Source organism: Zingiber officinale, chromosome 4A (assembly GCF_018446385.1).
Source record: "Zingiber officinale cultivar Zhangliang chromosome 4A, Zo_v1.1, whole genome shotgun sequence".
NCBI classification, from domain to species: domain Eukaryota; kingdom Viridiplantae; phylum Streptophyta; class Magnoliopsida; order Zingiberales; family Zingiberaceae; genus Zingiber; species Zingiber officinale.
The window spans coordinates 114011939-114030648 of record NC_055992.1 but is presented as its reverse complement, the minus strand read 5'-3'; the positions used below and the strand labels follow the sequence as shown (position 1 = coordinate 114030648).

Sequence of the window (18710 nt, the reverse complement as noted above, 5' to 3'; positions counted from 1 at the left end):
TCCACAATCAAGGTAGACCTAGTGTATTTGTAAGATGCTCATCCCTGAGATCTATAGGATCATGCTTTCTATAGGTTCGATCTAAACTAAAGCCAAGATGATTTTTGTAACACTAGAGAAATGAAAATTTTTAGAAAATACAAGTAAATAATTTTTCTAGAATTTTAAAATTACTTGAATACGTATCCTCCCTTTAACCTAAGGTCTTAGTTTTAAAAAAAAAAACATACTTATAATGATTTTACTGTATTTACAAATGTGATAAATTTTAAAATAATTAATTACTAAGTTAAAATATTTCTTTTATATTCATTAGTATTATTTTAATTAAGCTTGATTATTTAACTAGTATTACTTTTGTTATAAGTCATTTTGAATAAATAAATTATTAAATAAGTTTTAAATTTAAGTTAATTAAATTTCAATTAATTTGTTTAATTAATATTTAAGTTTAAATTTAGTTTAATTTTAATTTTAATTTTAATTTTAATTTAATTTAATTTAATTTAATTTATTTTGATGTTTATTTTAATTATAATTTAATTTTAATTATAATTTAATTTTAATTTTAATTTTAATTTATTTTTTATTTTTAATTTAAGTTTAAGTTTTAATTTAATTTAATTTTAATTTAATTTAATTTTAAGTTTATTTTAAATTAATGTTAATTTTTTATTTAATTTATCTTTTAATTTTAATTTAAGTTTAATTTTATTTTAAGTTTAATTTTTATTTATTTTTAAATTTTAATTTATTTTAAATTTATTTTAAATTTATTTTAAGTTTATCTTTATTCATCTCACTCATTCTAAGTTTTCGGACAAAGGGATCCTATGCTTTTGTGAGATAAGTTAAGTTAAATTTTAGGATTTTGGTTTAACTTATGTTAGATTCAAGTTTAGTTTTAGGCTCAACAAGAAGACACTCTTTGGCTAAACGTTTAAGCTGTGGTGGGTCACCTAGGCATCATTAGAGTAATCACGCCTTCAAAAATTTTTAAATAGTCCTGCCCACTGAACTTGGTATAAAACTTTCGTCTAACCAGCTAAGATTAGTAAGAGATAGCTTCAGTTACTTTCAATAAGCCAAATGTATTAGGTCGAAGTCATATCTTTCTAGACATGCATAGACAGAGTTTTCCTAACCTACTATCATCCAAAACTTCTCTAATGTTGTTTGTCAAGTTAAACTTTTATCCTTGTTAACCTAGACATAATTACCTAACCTGATTAATTATTATTTTGGAAGTGTCAACTAATTTGGAGACTCACCCAGAATTATTAAACTTTGGGTTTATGTTTTAGGTTTATGTCGATTAGTTTTATAGTTGTAATAAACTTGATTGAAACTTGTGTTTAAATTAAATTTGTAGTTATTTGATTTAAATTTAGTTTTTTTATTTGAGTTTGATTTGTTTGATCTCATTTTACATTTTAGGTTTGGGTTTGAATTAATAGGTTTAGATGGATTTGGTTTTAGGTAATGAATTTCATTTTTAGGTACATAAAATTAATTGAGTCCTACTTGCTTGGTTAGACAAGCTTTCGGAACTCAAGCTTTGGTTTGTTTTGAATTTTGACTTATTAATGAGATAAAAGGTTTATTTGTCGAGCTAGACTTGTAACCAAGCCCGGGCATATTATATATAGCTTTTTGTGATTTAAGGATTAAGTCTAAATTCTTTGATCTTGCGATGAAGGTTTCTAATAATCCTTTAAGTTTATTGATTTCACCTTTTAAAATTATATTCTCCTCCTCAAGTTTTATAGCTTGATTTAGATTTCCATTTTTAATTTGAGTATTAATTTGTTCTTTGAGGTATTGATTTTCCTCAAGAAGCGTTTCAGTTTATTTTTCAGATCTAATTAATTTTTTATTAAGAAATGCAATTATTTTAAAGAATTTAGAAGTTAAGATAATTATGATACCTCGTTCGAACCTTCAAAAATGAGTGCGGACTCGTGGCTTGATTCATATTCAAACTCGTTGTCTTGTTCCGCCTCACTTTCTGATTCCAGTCCCGATGCTATCAACACGAGATAATTGTGATGCTTCCGATTTTCGATATTCAATTCTTCGAAAGATGCCTCATTCCATGTCACCTTTTCTCCTTCCTGCATTTTTATGTTAAGTAACTTATTGAGAGGTGAATCCGTCTCGGTTACCTTTGCATCGTTTGTTCCTTCGTGTAACTTGATGAGTTTATCCCAAAGTTCCTTTGCATTTTCATGCGGGACAACGCGATATAGTTCCTCCTTCGTGAGTTTGCACTAGATCATGTTCAATGCCTTGAAGTCAGTTTGCGCCTTCTTTTTCATCTCTAAATTCTAATTTTCTGGGTCCATCAGAGTTCCAGTGTTGTTGTCGATCGGATGCTTGTATCCTTTGCGTATGTTGGACCATTGGTCGAAGTTTGTCTTCAGGTATACCTCCATCTGATTTTTCCAATACAGGAAGTTATCTTCATTGAAGAGGGAGGGGGGACAGACAATGTTGTACTCTCGTTTTGGGCTACTAATTTCTGAAAGAGAAACTTTGAAATGTTGTCAAGACTTGGTTTGGGGTAAGTAGTGTGGGAGAAAAGAAATACTTGATTGGTGTTGCACTAATTCAAGATATTGTAGAAAGAGACGAGAAAACTTGTCCAAAATGGTAATTGTACCAATTTGGGCTTTATCGAAAAGCTCAAAACCGAAAATAAAGATTAAATAGAAGTTTGAAAGTCATCCCTTGCTTGATTGGTGGTTTCACTAATTCAGAGCCAACTTAGCTCTGATGCCACTTATTGGATTGTAAAGATACTAAAGGGGGAGTGAATAGCATTCATTGCTTTTTTGAAAGTCATGATTATGCAGTGAAAAAGAAATACGAAAATACAAACGCTAACACAAGTAGTTTTACTTAGTTCTAAGCCTTCGACAACTCCTACTCCAAGGTTCGCACTCGTTGAGTGCTTTCATTGGACAATCCACTAATCATTTGAATAATACAATAATGAAGTACAATGAACTAAAAAAATGTTACCGATCGACAACAAAGAAAGTAAAGAGAACTTGACCTCCGGTTGTCGGAGGAGCGTTACAACTTTGTAGGAGCTTTTTCGGAGCAGCACGCATGAATAAAAGTTATAGCACTTATTGTTGTGAAGCTGCTCGTTGAAGGGTGCTTTTATAATCCCATCTGGGCACCAGATCCCCTCCCGGGCATATGGACCGTACTGATGCAGCAAGCTCTCGTTGAAACTTTATCCCCGAATTTTATCCACCTCCAAGCGCTTGGACTGTTGACGTGAGCCACCCAATCGTCGTGGTCCAACTCAGCTTCTGAATGAACTTTTCTGATCTGGGGGTCTAGAGCACCTCCAGGCACCTAGATCACCCGACTACCTGGTCAAGCACCCATCTAGGCGAAATTAGTTCGAGCGCTCGAACCAACTCTGGGCATTCGGACCCCTTCCGAGCTCCCGAACCACTCTTTTTCAGCCTCTTCTTTCCTAAAAAAAGAGTTAGTCCAGACAACCAAAATATGTTTATCCTGCAAAATAAAGTTAGTACAATATAATAAGGTAGTGGTAGTAATTAGGTCCTGTCTCCTCAGGACTAGGATCTAGTCAAGGTATCAGCTTAGGTTTTCCAAATGGACCTAAGCTGGACCGATGTCTACTATTCCCTTAATCGAGAACGCATCCTCACTAGATCTCTCCTTTAGTATACTTATCAACTACGATTGCTTGACTTACCTTTAACCCATCAAGTCTTCCCACCAGTTGTCGAGTCCGCAGACCCAACTAGATTTCGGCCGGTTGTCATGTCCCACAGATCCAATTGTACTTCGGCCGGTTGTCAGGTCCCACAGACCCAACAGAACTTTCTGACAAATATCGGGTCACTCCTTGACATATCTGGACTTCGCACCAGTTATTGGGTCTCGTAAACTTAGCTAGATTTCAGCCTAGTATCAAGTCCTCCAGACCCATCAACTCCTGGACATTTGGTAAAGGAATTAGACTATAAACACTCTAACTTTAATCCACTTATCATTTATCAAAACCTAAGTTAGATTATTAGTGCAACTTGCACCAATATATATAACTCCTTATAAGGAGTGGTGAATCCTTTGTTAGTTATTCAAACATCTTCGAATACTTTGACTTATACCCAATTATTTTGGGTCCACACCTTCATGGAGATGTTTGCTTAAAATGTCAAGATATGTCTCCATGACCAAGGTGACTTGAATATCTCAAGTCGAAGAAAACTTACACTCGAGCAGCAATGAGATCTTCATTAACATATTAGAGAACCATATAAAGTCTCAATGAATTTGTTACTATAACTAGTATCTACGTTTAACTCTTGACATCCCAATGTTTGATGCCTCCAGCTAGTGAGGAACAACTGCTTAGATAAACCGAGTATAACCCATGCTAGTCTCGCAGAATCGATGATGTCCAAACTCATCAATTCAACGACTAGGGACTATTTCAATACATTTATCATTGCACATGTAAAGATGCTCATTAGTTGTGATCCAATCATAAGTTCTCTCATGATATAAATCGTATTGTGGGCATTCAGTAAGTGAGTTTAAGATCCAATCATACACATAGGGAATGTGCACTCAAATAGTAAATTTCATTTATCTAATAAATGATACAATATCTAAGGTGATTGCCTTAAGACATCTCTCAAATATAACAATAGGGCCTCCGAAGTCAAGTCAAAGTCCAGGAGGTCGACTAACGTAGCGGTCAAAGTCAAGGAAGGGTCATCACTCAAGGCCAGCATAGTTGATCGCCTAGACCAAGTGGTTAGCTGACCGAACCCTTAGGCCAATCAGATCCCGAGTCCCTTAGTATTGGTGAAGCCTCGAGCTGAGTTAGTACTATCCAGAGCCAAGTCCTCTTCATCACTCAAGGATAGCACGGTCAATCAATTCTGCCTAGTGGTTTAGCCGATCGGACCTATGATTCGATCAGACATACTGGGCACTTGGTCCAACCAGACTCTTTAACCAAATAGAGAGGCCAAGCGAAGGTCGAGTCTCTGATAGCATTCCTAAATCCGACCTAGCCGCTCTTGCAAGGGACATATGATTAGACCATAGAAGGTACTCGGTCGGTTTGCCGGCTATGCATATTAAGGACCCCTCAACCCAGCGGCCTAACATTCCTTCTTATCATTTTGTGTGACAACTGCCAAAGAATCAAGGGAATATCTCTTATGCCAATTGTACTCTAGAAATTTCTACTCTACGAAATGCAAAGATTGCAGGTTTATTTTTGGGAAAGATGTCAAAGCACCTTTAAGGTCTGTCCTTTTTTGATAGTGCATCGAGATTTGTGCATAGAGGAACAGTACCACTATAAAAGAAGGTTTCCATCTACAGGCGTAGGTACGCTTGTATTACGCAAATGCTACACACGCATCCACAGTTCATTTCACTATTGTTCATTTGCTTTCCACTCGATCGATCGCTAACTTGAGCGTCGGAGTATTTGTGTTGGGGACTCCCTCCCTAACCTGGTTGCTAACACTCATTTTGACATGTAGCAGTGTTTCGCGACATTTTCTGCCATCTTAGAGTTTTTGCACATTCAATATCAGAGCCACCTTCTCAGCGAACCGTCCTCTCCGCTGAAGGATCAATAAACATTACAATAAAACAAGCAAGTTAATATCTGAACATCTTCCTATTTATCGATCGTAAAGGTTAAAGAAAATAAATGATGGCATCACAACTCATCCAAACTAAAAAAAATTCAGTTAGCCTCATTGACTATCTCTGGGTGACCGACCTAGTCCTATGAATATTTTCCACCAGCCACCAGGATAAATCGGGAAGCATACGCAGTGGCCAGTCCAAAAGCCTAACATCCTTTGGTTGCGTGCCCCATTTGGAGGAAAAATTTCTACAAATACGTCATAGCTAGGAATCGAACTGCAGGTGTCTGAATGATAACCTAGATATCCTACCGTGGTATCATAGTCCCGGGGACCACAATTCATCAAAACTAGCACAAAGTATCAAGTGCCCTTAACCCAACTACCTAACATTCATTCTTATCATTTTATGTGACAACTGTCGGATAATCAAGGGAATATCCCTTATACAGTGGTACACTAGAAGTTTTTACTTTGCAAAATACAAAGGTTGAGGGTTCATTTTAAAAAAAGGTATCAAAACACCTTTTTGATTTGTCTTTTTTTTTTACAGTACATCGAGATTCGTATAAAAAAGTTAATACCACCTCAAAAAGAGTCTCCATCTACATGCGCATGTACACTTACATGACGCAAACACTACACATGCACACTGTTCATTTCATTACTGTTCATTTACTTTTCACTTGATCGATCATTAACTTGAATGTCAGAATGTTTGTATTGAGATCCCTCCCTGGCTCAATTGTTAATGCTCATTTTGACATATAGGAGCACTTCACGACATTTTTTGCTATCTCAAAGTCTTCGCATGTTCAATATCAGAATCACCTTCTTAGTGAGTCGTCTTCTCTACTTTTAAACAGGATCAATAAGTATTACCATAAAACAAACAAGTTAATATCTGAACATCTTCCTATTTATCGATAGTAAAGGTTTAAAAAAAATAAAAAAATGTCTCAATCACTGCACTGCAACCTAGCAGTTAAACAGAATCTCTGACATCACAATTCATCAAAACTAACACAAAGTATAAACACCCTTATCTCTACTACCTAACATTCCTTCTTATAGTATTACTCAACTGCCTAACATTCCTTCTTATGTGACAGCTATTAGATAATCAAGAGAATATCCCTTATACTAGCTAGACACTAGAAATTTTTACTTTACAAAACACAAAGATTAAGGGTTCACTTTGAAAAAGGTATCATAACACATTTATCATTTGTCTTTTTTTAACAGTGGATCGAGATTCATGCACAGAAAAATAATATCACTATAAAAAAAAATCTCCATCTACATACACATATACACTTGCATTACGCAAACACTACACGTACATTTACTGCTCATTTCACTACTGTTCATTTACTTTCCACTTGATCAGTCACTGACTTGAACGTCAAAATGTCTGTTCTGGGATCCCTCACTAGCCCAATTGCTAATGCTCATTTTAACTTGTAGGAACGCTTCACGACATTTTTTGTCATCTCAAAGTCTTCACACATTCAACATCACAATCACCTTCCCATTGAGTCGTCTTCTCTGCTTTAGACCGGATCAATAACCATTCCCATAAAGCAAACAAGTTAATATCAGAACATATCCCTATTTATCGATCGTAATGGTTAAAGAAAATAAAAGATGGCTCAATCACTGCACTGGAATCAAGCAGTTAAACAGAATCTCTGACATCACAATTCATTAAAACTAGCACAAATTATATCACTGTTATCAGGTCATTCATGTTCACTTAACATCTATCGCAAGAATTATACTGCAAGAACCAACCTACTAATTACTAATGGAATTGGTACAAACAGAAACAAGCCAAACTACTGAATGCCCAAAGCTTCATCTTCAGATCTCAATGGCGCAACACCGCCATCATCATTTGTGTTGTTCATGCCTGCAAGAATCAAAATCGACATAGAAAAAAAAAATTCTGAATTAATGTCACAGTACACATGGAACAGTGTAATCATAAAACAAGAAACTCTTCAGGCAAACAGCGAAACAACGATGCATCAACATCATCCCCAAAGCCATGGGATGGCTTTGTGCTGAAGGCATGTTTTCCCCCAAAGTTGGTTAACAAGCATATAGTCAAATTCCCTACTTGATTTTGTAATAAGACAAGTTTACCTATTGATTTATGAAATCAGACCGGCCATATAATATGCAAGACATTATAAAAGGATGAAAAATGAAAGCAGAATTTGATATGACCAGGATCAAGATTGAGGGTTCCATACAATATGATCACCAGGAATAGCATGCAACTCAAATTTAACTGCAAAGTGGAAACAAAATTTTGCATGAAAAAATGGATCCTTGGTGGTAACGACATGCCAGATTATCATTGCACAAGTGATCACTTATAGTAAGATGATGGTGTCACATGAAACGGCATTACCAACAAGGTTTTACCTGAGGAGGCGGTTGTTGCTGATAGTTACTATATCCTGGATATGCTGCATAAGCATACATATTAGGATCTTGAGGAGCAGCATATCCATAGCCTTCGTATCCTTGGTTGTAGCCGTAGTAGCTGCCATTCCACTGGTTGGGATCTTGCTGTGGCTGATAAAGAATAAAAAGAATAAATGAAAAAAAAATTAAAAGATTTCTAAGCCTTTAGAACCTGAGAATGTTCAACCTGTTTATTTGTTGGAGTGCGACCCCATGAAAGCCGGATGTTTTGTCCACCCAATGACGTCCCACTTAGCATCTTCAAGGCTTCCTCAGCACTAGTTCTGAGAAAAACAAAATAAAGACAAAATACTACATAAAAAATTAATAAAAAAATTACCCTGTTTCCCAAGATGCCTAATTCAATTATAAGTTAACCTGTTAGCAAATTGAACAAAGCCACAACGCTTGCCAACAGGTATTTTAACATACAGAATCTCTCCATATAGACCAAAAGTATGGTGCAATAGATCATCTGTGACATTTGAATCCAGCCCGCCAACAAATAACTGCAAATCAATTCATCCATTTCAGATTATTAAAGCCTCATGAAAATTTAAACCAAGTACTTACAGTGGTATTATTTGGATCATTGTCAGACTCAGTATTTGGTGTAGCATGGTATGAAACTGCAAACAAAAACAAAACATTTCAATACAATGAATCTTAAATCACAATGATGAAGACAAGTAATTGAAAGCTAACCTACAATGAACCACAATTAAATGTGGACTACGAACACTTCAAGTATTGTCCATTCTCACAACTTACATATCACAAGTTATATGAGGTTTGTAATTAAGGACTTTTAAGGGTTGTGCTTAATGAATGAGGATAGCTCAACCTCTGAAGGTAGAAATTGGCTTGGATCAAAGCCCGCAGCACTAAGCACCTTCTATTTTCATTGAGCATTCACAGATTAGTTGATGTCAATCAACTGATGCTGGCCTAACCCATGTTGAATCCCAATGCGAGTCTTCAAACTCCAAACAGACATAACTTTTGACTTGGGAATCAGAATCAAGTTGTCTGTCGTCACACGTGTAGAATTCAAAAACCTACGTTTGTTACTAGTGAAACTGTAACCATCAAATTTTCAACCCAAATTCCACAGTTTTAAACCATTTTCAAGGTCTTTTTGCTATTTTTGATAATTTTTATTTTTCAGGTATTTAGAGTAATTTTCATATTTCTAGTATTTTTTAGAGAGAATTTGTCTTGATCCGCATTTTGATTTGAGTTAAGATCGTTATGATAATTACTTTCCTTTTCAGATAAAAATCTATTTCCTTTCTTTACAAGATTGAAATTAAGATATGTTAATTGTAATTTATTTGCTTATTTGAGTCTTAGGTTATAATTTATATAAGAGTCATGTTTCGATGTTGAGGGATTAACTCGAATTTTAATAAAAAAGTTTCCTTCTTAGGGGGTCCTCTTCTTATCTTCTCCTCAATCTTTCCTCTTCTTGTCAGCCTGCAGGATAGTGGCGTCAGTTGGTATCAGGGCGCAAGAAGGTCATCAACATATCCAATGGCGGGTCGTCGTGGTCGTAGTCACAATCGCAACAACAGGCAAGCTTCAGCGGAGGAAGCTGAGCACCGTGGTCATAGCGTCAAGGACATAATGACGATTGAGGATTTACGGAGGCAAGTGTCAAATTTAACCTAGCGTATGGCGACGCAAGATCTCGAGGATCGTGTGATTTCATATCGTGGATCTGAGTCTTCTTTCGAGAACTCATATACGCTATGGACGAGGAGTCTGTTGGAGACTTTGGATTTCGGGATCTGCCAAAATTTTCTGGTTCGTTGTTAGCAGAGAACTTCATCGACTCGATCAATGAAGTGGAGCAAATCTTCGACTACAAGCGAGTTGTTGGTTGCTACTCGGAAAACCCAATGGCTCGGACAAAAATTTTGTACGTGATCTGAACCTTTCCTAGCTACCATGTGTTCTTTTAAGTTAAACTTGTATCTCCGGCGGAACTTAACACGTTTGATTCCAAGTTTAACTTATATGTTCTTTTAGGTTTAGATTTAGATCTCCTACGGAACTTAACACGTTTGATCCAAATCACCTAAGTTATAAATTCAATTAAATATTAGTTTCCAAAATTGGCTTCCAGTACTGCATGTCGAGGCACTTGGCCTTCTTGGATATGGGAGCAACCATCACCGACTAGACAAAGCCTTTTAAGGAAAGTTAATATTTAATTTCCTTATATAACTCTAGGTTAACCAAAAGGAACAATCAAATCACAAGGAAAAAAGAAAAAGAACACAACATCGAAATTAAATTCGAAAAACAAGAATCGAATGTCTCTTGTATTTGGTATTTATACAAAGAAAAATTAACTAGTATGATGCGGAAATTAAATACTAGCTATACCTCTTCCTTGTATGCTAAAAACCTCGAGATCTTCTGTCGTATCCCTCGCCTCCTCTTAGACGTCGTGTGGACGACGATCCTCCCAGACGAACACCACCCGGAAAGCTTCTCCTCCTTCTCTAGAATTCGGCCATCACCACCACAAAGGAGCAAAAGAGAGCAAAGAGAAGAGAGGGAGAGGGGTCGGCCACTTGATGATCTCCAACAACACAATATCAATTGTTATGTTTTTTAAGGCTTCCCCTTCCCCCCTTTTTATATTAGTTTCCCAACGGAAAATTATGGAAAGAGTTTTATAAAAAATTAGACTCATTCCTATTTCCTTTTAATTTTTTCTTTATCTTTCCTTTTAATTAATCAACCCTAGATTGATTTATTAATTAAACAACTATTTGTTGATGTTTAATTATTTGACCGGCCCCTTGCTTGGGCACCAAGCAAGGTGGCCGGCCACTTATTAAAAGGGAAAGAAAGAAAAAAAATTTATAAAATTTAAAAGAAGAAAACTTCTAATAAAATTTTACAAACTCTCTTTTTTTTTCTAATGTGGATATTAAAAGGAAAATTTTAAAATTTAAAACCAAGTTTTAAAATTTAAAACATCTCTAATAATATTTCTTTTTAAAAGAAAGTTTTATAAATTTTACAACTCTCTTTTAAAACCTTGTGGCCTAATTTAAATTAGGAAAATTTTATAAATTTTTAAAATATCTCTTTTTATAAATTGTAAATATCTGAGGAAATTTAAAAATTCAAAACAACCTTCCTAATTTAAATATTGCGGCCGGCCCCCTTGCCCAAGGCAAGGGCCGGCCACTTCTAGAGAATATGTGGCCGACCATTGCTTGGTCACCAAGCAATGAACCGGCCCCTCCTTGGGCACCAAGATAGACTTTTCTTTGGATGGACTTGAGGCTTTATTGAGGCTACAACAGGGACCTAGAGGTGAAATTGGTTTTGGCCTTTCGATGATCTTGAGTATCTCGTGCTCGCCCCGAACACACTACTCAAGTTCATCGATAATAACTAATTCCACTAGAGAGTTATTACCGCACTACTGCACCAATCACAAATTACATTATGGGCTCCTTGTTAATATGAGTGTGTTAGTCTCCCTGTGTTTAAGATTACGAATGTCGACTAATTAAGTAAGTTACTGATAACTCACTTAATTAATATCTAGCTCCTAGAGTAGTACCACTCAGCTTTATTGTCATGTCGGACTAAGTCGACCTGGAGTGTTTGACATGGCAATCCTTATAAGCTCCTCTTGGGGACATTCTCAACCTAGATAACTAGGACACAGATTCCTTCTATAATCAACAGCACACACTATAAGTAATATCATTTCCCAACTTATCGGGCATATTGATTTATCGAGCTAAACCTCACCCTTTGATAAGTCAAAGAAATAAATATTAAATATATATGCTTGTTATTATATTAGGATTAAGAGCACACACTTCCATAATAACTAAGGTCTAGTTCTTTTACTAAGTCAGTACAAAAAGAACTTACCTAAATGATCCTACTCATTACACTTAAAGTGTATCAGTAATTTATTAGTCAAGATAAACTAATACTTAATTACACTACGTCTATTCTGATGGTTTGTTCCTTTCCATCTTAGTCGTGAGCAACTGTTTATAATTTATAGAGAACCGACAACATGATCTTCTAAGTGTGACTCCACACTCCATATTATCTACTATATAAATTAATTGAACAATTGCATTTAACAAATAAATGTAAACATTTGACTAATGTGATTCTTTATTTCAAAATAAATCTGTACAAAAGCTAAACTTTTAAGTATACACTCCAACAAGTTCCAAATTGGATGAAAGTGAAGTTAATTGCCATCAGACTCAAAGGGCGAGCATTAGCATGGTCGAAACAAATGCGGCGCTCTCGGAACAAACAAGGTAAATCCCACATAACTATCTGAAGGAAAACATAAAGGAACACTTCCTTCCCTTCGCCTACACCCAAACTCTGTTCCAGCGACTTCACTCATTAAGACATAAAGTTGTACACTTCCTTCCCTTCGTCGGCGAATACACAGAAGAGTTTTTTCAACTGGTGACCCGAAATGACCTATCCGAGATTGAGGAACAGCAAGTGGCACATTACTTAGGGGGTCAGTGTTTGGCCTTGCAAGATGCCCTCAGTCTTCATTTATTCTTGACAGTGTCAGAGGACTTTCAATGCGCACTGGCGGCTGAAAGGCAACAAAATAAAAAACCAGCGGGGAGAGGTGACCAAAACAATCGGCAAGTTCGCCCTCAAAATTCTCATCCTTCACAACAGCAACTACCGAGGCAATCATCGCAGCGACCACCACAGCAGTTACCATAGGTTTACTCTAAGACCCCTATCATATGTGGTGATAGGACATATGGAGCACAAATGTCGGAAGCCCTCTTCTACTAATCCGAAGCGCAAAAACTTGTTGATCGAGGAAGAAGTGATAGAACATACAACAACAATTGGCGATCCGATGCATGAAGCATCTGACGAAGTGATTTATGACGATGGTCATGAAGACTTTGGTCGTTCGTAAAAGTGACTCCCAAGGGCGATTCGGGGGACGATTGGTTGAGAACCAATATTTTTCACACTACCTCCACCATCGCAGATAAAGTCTATAAGATGATTATTAACAGCGGCAGTTGTGAGAATGTAATATTCGTAGAGGTTGTCCAGAAATTACAACCGAAGACAAACCGTCATTCTAAACCCTACAAGTTATCTTAGCTGAATAAAGAAAGCGAGGTAACAGTCTCGATTCCTTGTTTCCTTTTCAATTGGCAAATATTTTGATAGTGTCTGGTGTGACGTGGTGGTCATGGATGCATATCATGTATTGTTGTTCATGATGGGCGAAAGAATACCTATGCCCTTAACGTCAAGGGAAAAAAATTTGTGTTGGCGTCGTGGTAGGAACTACTCCAATCCCTGTAGCTAAAAATACTCTATATCCAGATTTTTAAATGAAGTGGAGCATGGAGTTGTATATACTTTGCTACCATGCCAAAGTATTGCTCCGACCATGGACGCTGAGTAACTAGCCAAAGTACAGCAGCTGCTAGATTTTGATAAGCTGATGTTGGAGGATCTTCCTTCTAGGCTACCGCTTATGGGAGATATCCAACATTAGATTGACCTTGTTCCGATGTCGAATTTGCATAATCGGCCAACTTATCGCCTTAGCCCTAAAAAAGCAAAAGAATTGCAGCATCAGGTGGTGGAGTTGCTGGAAAAGAGACACATCTGAGAGAGCATAAGCCCCTGTGCAATTCCTACCCTGCTAGTACCGAAGAAAGATGGCTTATGGCGTATGGGTGTTGATAGCAGAGTCATCAACAAGAATACAATAAGGTACAGGTTTTCAATTCCCCGCTTGGACGACATGTTGGATCAGCTTATCTGGTTCTAAAGTCTTCTAAAAAATTTACCTTAAAAATGAATACCACTAGATCAGAACAAGGCTTGGTGATAAATGGAATGCAACATTCAAGACACAACATGTGCTATATCAGTGGATAGTCATGCATTTTGGACTGTCCAATGAGCCCATCACCTTCATGAGGTTTATGCATCAAATCTTTTGCGACCCGAAAAGTTTGTAGTGGTATACTTTGGCGATATCCTCGTTTACAGTCTGACAAGGGCATCACACTTCGATCATCTCCATGTTGTCTTCGAAAAGCTTAAAATGGGGTGCTTATTTGTAAACAAGAAGTGCTCTTTCTTTACTACATCGGTAACTTTCCTTGGCTTTATTGTGTCAACTGATGATGTATATGCAGATCAAAGATAGATGCAGTCCGGGAGTGGCCTCAACCGATGACCTTGCACGATGTCAAAAGCTTCCATGGCTTAGCTTCTTTCTACCGTCGATTCATAAGAAATTTTAGTACTCTAATTGCTCCTATCACTGAGTGTCTCAAAGGAAGAGACTTCAAGTGGTCTGAAGAAACAAAAACTAAGTTTCAACTAGCCAAACAATGGATGACAGAAGCACCAATTCTAGCACTTCTTAATTTTGATAGATTATTCGAGATCAACTATGATGCATCCGACATAGATATCGGGGGTGTTCTGAGTCAATCTGGGTGACCAATTACTTTCTTCAGCGAGAAACTCTTTGGGTCCAAGAAAAATTATTCTACTATGACTTGGAGGTATATGTCATTGTGCACTCCTTGAAGCATTACCGACACTACCTAATCCAGAAGGAATTCATGTTCACTGATCATAAAGCACTAAAGTATATCAATGGTCAACACAAGCTGAGGAGGTGGCATGCCAAGTGGATGGCTTACTTGCAAGAGTTCACCTTTACACTAAGGCACTAAATTGGAAGTCTGAACCATGCCCCAGATGCCTTGAGTCGGCGTTCTTCATTACTCAGTATCATGAGTACTAGCGTTGCGGGCTTTGAGATTTTTCCAGATATGTATGCAACTGACCCATCATTCGGAAGGATATTCCAGAAGGTACATGATGGTTACCGACATGATTTTATTTTGCATAATGATTATTTGTTTCGTAGGTTGCAGTTGTGCATTCTAGACCACTCTCTAAGACAGTAGATTATGATCGAGCTTCATGATGAGGGGCACTTTGGACGTGATAAGGCGTTGGCCCTGATCTCTGCCAATTTCTATTAACCCAAGTCGACCAGCGATGTGACTCACTTTTTTAATTGATGTTCTGTATGTCTAACGGGTTCTAACCCAAACAGGCTTGTACACTCCCCTACCCGTTCCTAAAGCTCCTTGACTTGATGTCAGCATGGATTTCGTATTGAGATTACCCCACACCCAACGAGCCTCAGACTCAATTCTTGTTGTTGTTGTTGAGAAATTCTCAATGATGACATATTTCGTAGCTTGCAGGAAGATTATGAATCCTGCACGGATTGCCCATCTTTATTTCAAGGAGATCGTGCGTTTACATGGCGCTCTTCGGTCCATGACTTCAGATCGATATACCAATTTCATTAGTCACTTCTGAAAGAGCTTATGGGAAAGTAGGAACACAGTTAAATTTTAATAGTGCTTATCACCCTCAGACAGATGGACAAACCGAGGTTTTGAATCGGAGACTAGGCAATTTTCTAAGATGCCTTACAGGAACTACTGGGCAAACCAAGGTGGCGAATCGAAGTCTAGGCAATCTTTTGAGACGCCTTACAGGAACTAAACCAAAGCGATGGGACTTGGCGTTACCCCAAGCAGAGTTTGCCTAAAATAGATCGAAAAATAGGACCACGGGATTGAGTCCTTTTGAGATTGCCATAATGCTCTTCGGTCCATGACTTCAGATCGATATACCAAATTCATCAGTCACTTCTGAAAGAGCTTATGGGAAAGTAGGAACACAGTTAAATTTTAATAGTGCTTATCACCCTCAGACAGATGGACAAACTGAGGTTTTGAATTGGAGACTAGGCAATCTTCTAATATGCCTTACAGGAACTACTGGGCAAACCAAGGTGGCGAATCGAAGTCTAGGCAATCTTTTGAGACGCCTTACAGGAACTAAACCAAAGCGATGGGACTTGGTGTTACCGCAAGCAGAGTTTGCCTAAAATAGATCGAAAAATAGGACCACGGGATTGAGTCCTTTTGAGATTATCTATGGCCGAAATTCATAAGCAGTTCTAGACTTAGACACTGTTCCACGTGTAGGGTGAATTAGTCCTAAAGCAAATAAGATGACAGAGCATCTTTGAGTAGGGTTGTAAACGAGCCAAGCCGAACAGTAAGAGGCTCGAGCTCGGCTCAGTTCAATTCCAACTTTAGTTCTTAAGCTCGAACTCAACTCCTAATAAAATTAAATAGCTCGAATTTGGCTCAAGCTCAGCTCGAAAAAAGCTTGTTTAAAAATTAAATGAGCTTAATTCGAGCTTGTTAAGATAATTAGCTATAATAATTAATAATATATTATTATATTTATTATTTATGTGATATTTAATTATATATATATATATATAAATGAACATGTTCGCGAGTCTCTTAACGAACACGTTCATGAGCCTCTAAACGAACATGTTCGCAAGCTAACGAACATGTTGGCGAGTTTACAAACCAAATACTGTTAAGTTTGAGCTCGACTAGATAATGTTTTCGATCTCGAAATCAAACTCGAGCTCGGCTCGTTAACTCAATCGAACGAACATTTTTTTTTAAAACCAAGACCTGAATAGCTCGCGAGAGGTTTGACTCATTTACACCCCTATCTTTGAGGTATTCATGAGCAGGTGAAACTACAATTATGAAAAGCAATACTAAGTATAAGGCTCAAGTCGATCGTTATCGTCGACAGATACTTTTTGAGATTGGAGATTTTGTCTGGGCTATATTGACTCGTAATCATTTTCCTGTTAGAGAATATATTAAGCTAAAGGATAGAAAAATCAAACCATGTGAGATACTACAGAAGATTAATGACAATACCTATAGGTGGTGCCTTCCTAGTCATCTGAAGACTTCTGATGTCTTCAATGTGAAGCACCTAACTCCTTATTCAACGGTTGCTAATGAAGTTGATTTGAACTCGAGAGCGAGTTCTTTTCAATTCGAGGAGACTGATGCAGGCCCAATCCATGTTGAAGTCCAATATGAGCCTTCAAACTTCAAACGAACATAACTTTTGACTAAGGACTCGGAATCAGGCTTTGTCTGTCGTCACGCGTGCAGAATTCAAAACCTACGTCTGTTACCAGTGAAACCATAATCATCAATTTAAGTTAAGATCGTTAAGATAATTACTTTCCTTTTCGGATAAAAATTTATTTCCTTTCTTTACAAGATTTGAATTAAGATCTGTGAATTGTAATTTCTTTCCTTATTAGAGTAGATGTTGAGGGATTAACCCAAATTTTAATAAAAAGTTTCCTTCTTGGAGGGTCCTCTTCTTGTCTTCTTCTCAATCTTTCCTCTTCTCATCAGCCCACAGGATACTCTATCCCGCCCGGCGTCATTAACCCATTAAATCTGGTCACATGATGCATTATCCAAATATGATACCATTAAAGCAATCCACTGACAAAAACCAAAAAGAATTCCAATTTGTACTAAATGTGTAAATGAAATCACTATGGAAAATCTAGTAAAGTATTATTCCATCATTTGACTAGTTTAAAGCTATTAAAACAAAAGACAATGAGGAGAATAAGATGTTGTGTTGGTTAATCACCTCTATAACCACTTAAATAACAGTAATGCAGTTAAATGATGAAATAATTTAGAAATAAGGCAAATTCATGCTACACAGAAAAAAGCAGGTAAGAGAATCTGCTAGACAAAAGACAAATATGTTAGAGTTAATTTGTAGCTAGGCGCTTCGTTGGCTTACTTCGTGCTTCGTTGGCTTACTTCGTTATTGTTGATATGTAGCGGAAGGACTCGAAACAAGACTCACAACGCTAACACGAGAATTTACTTGGTATCCACCTCGAGAAGAGGTGATTAATCCAAGGATCCACACACGACACGCGCATCCACTATGAAAACACTCTTTTACGTAGCTTGCACAAACTCTAAATACAACAAGAAAAGAAAAACAAACTTATACAATACAAATCTTACAAGATTTACAAAACCCTAACTTGCTTCTCCTTTTAGAACGCCTCTTGACCTAGGAAGTGCAGCAACACTTTGCTAAAAAACTTCAAGAACTGGCAGAGAGTTGTGGAGAAACTCGCGTGAAGATCGGGAAGAAGCCCACGAAGAACTGCCGAAGAGATCGCTCGCCAACAGCTTTAATCCTGCGCAACAGTCACTGCCCAATCGATCGGGTGATCGATTGGGGAGGCGACTGATTGATTCAACCTTCTTTTGTTCTCTCGCGTCTGCGCGAGAAACCTGGCCCCAATCGATTGACCAATCGATTGGGGAGCCAATCGGTCGGCTGATCGATTGGGGAAGCTACTGTGTGCGCGATATATGTTCCCAATCAATCGACTGATCGATTGGGCTGCCATTTGTCGCAGCACTGTGCCCAATCGATCGAACCGATTGTGGTTCAATCAATCGACTAATTGATTGACCTCCCTTTGACTTGCTTAACTCAAGTCTAGGGTCCCCAAATCCAACATCCGGTCAATCGTGACCTGTTGGAACTCCTCATGCCTAGCATCCAGTCAACCTTGACCTGCTGGGACTTCTC

General features: G+C 37.3%; 1 protein-coding gene across 2 annotated transcripts in view; it reads right to left on the bottom strand.

Moving 5' to 3' along the window:
- Positions 1 to 7292: 7292 nt before the first annotated feature.
- LOC121970641 (RNA-binding protein L-like) overlaps positions 7293 to 18710 on the bottom strand; it is a 28681-nt gene continuing 17263 nt past the window's right edge. The window contains exons 3-7 of one of the 2 annotated variants that reach the window (XM_042521470.1): positions 8712 to 8767; positions 8571 to 8647; positions 8326 to 8422; positions 8097 to 8249; positions 7293 to 7575 (exon numbers count right to left, since the gene is read on the bottom strand). In XM_042521470.1, coding sequence (XP_042377404.1) covers positions 7570 to 7575; positions 8097 to 8249; positions 8326 to 8422; positions 8571 to 8647; positions 8712 to 8767 — 389 coding nt within the window. In that variant the 3' untranslated portion in view covers positions 7293 to 7569. Of the gene's footprint in view, positions 7576 to 8096; positions 8250 to 8325; positions 8423 to 8516; positions 8648 to 8711; positions 8768 to 18710 lie in introns of both variants that reach the window. The other variant, XM_042521469.1, reaches the window with a different exon arrangement.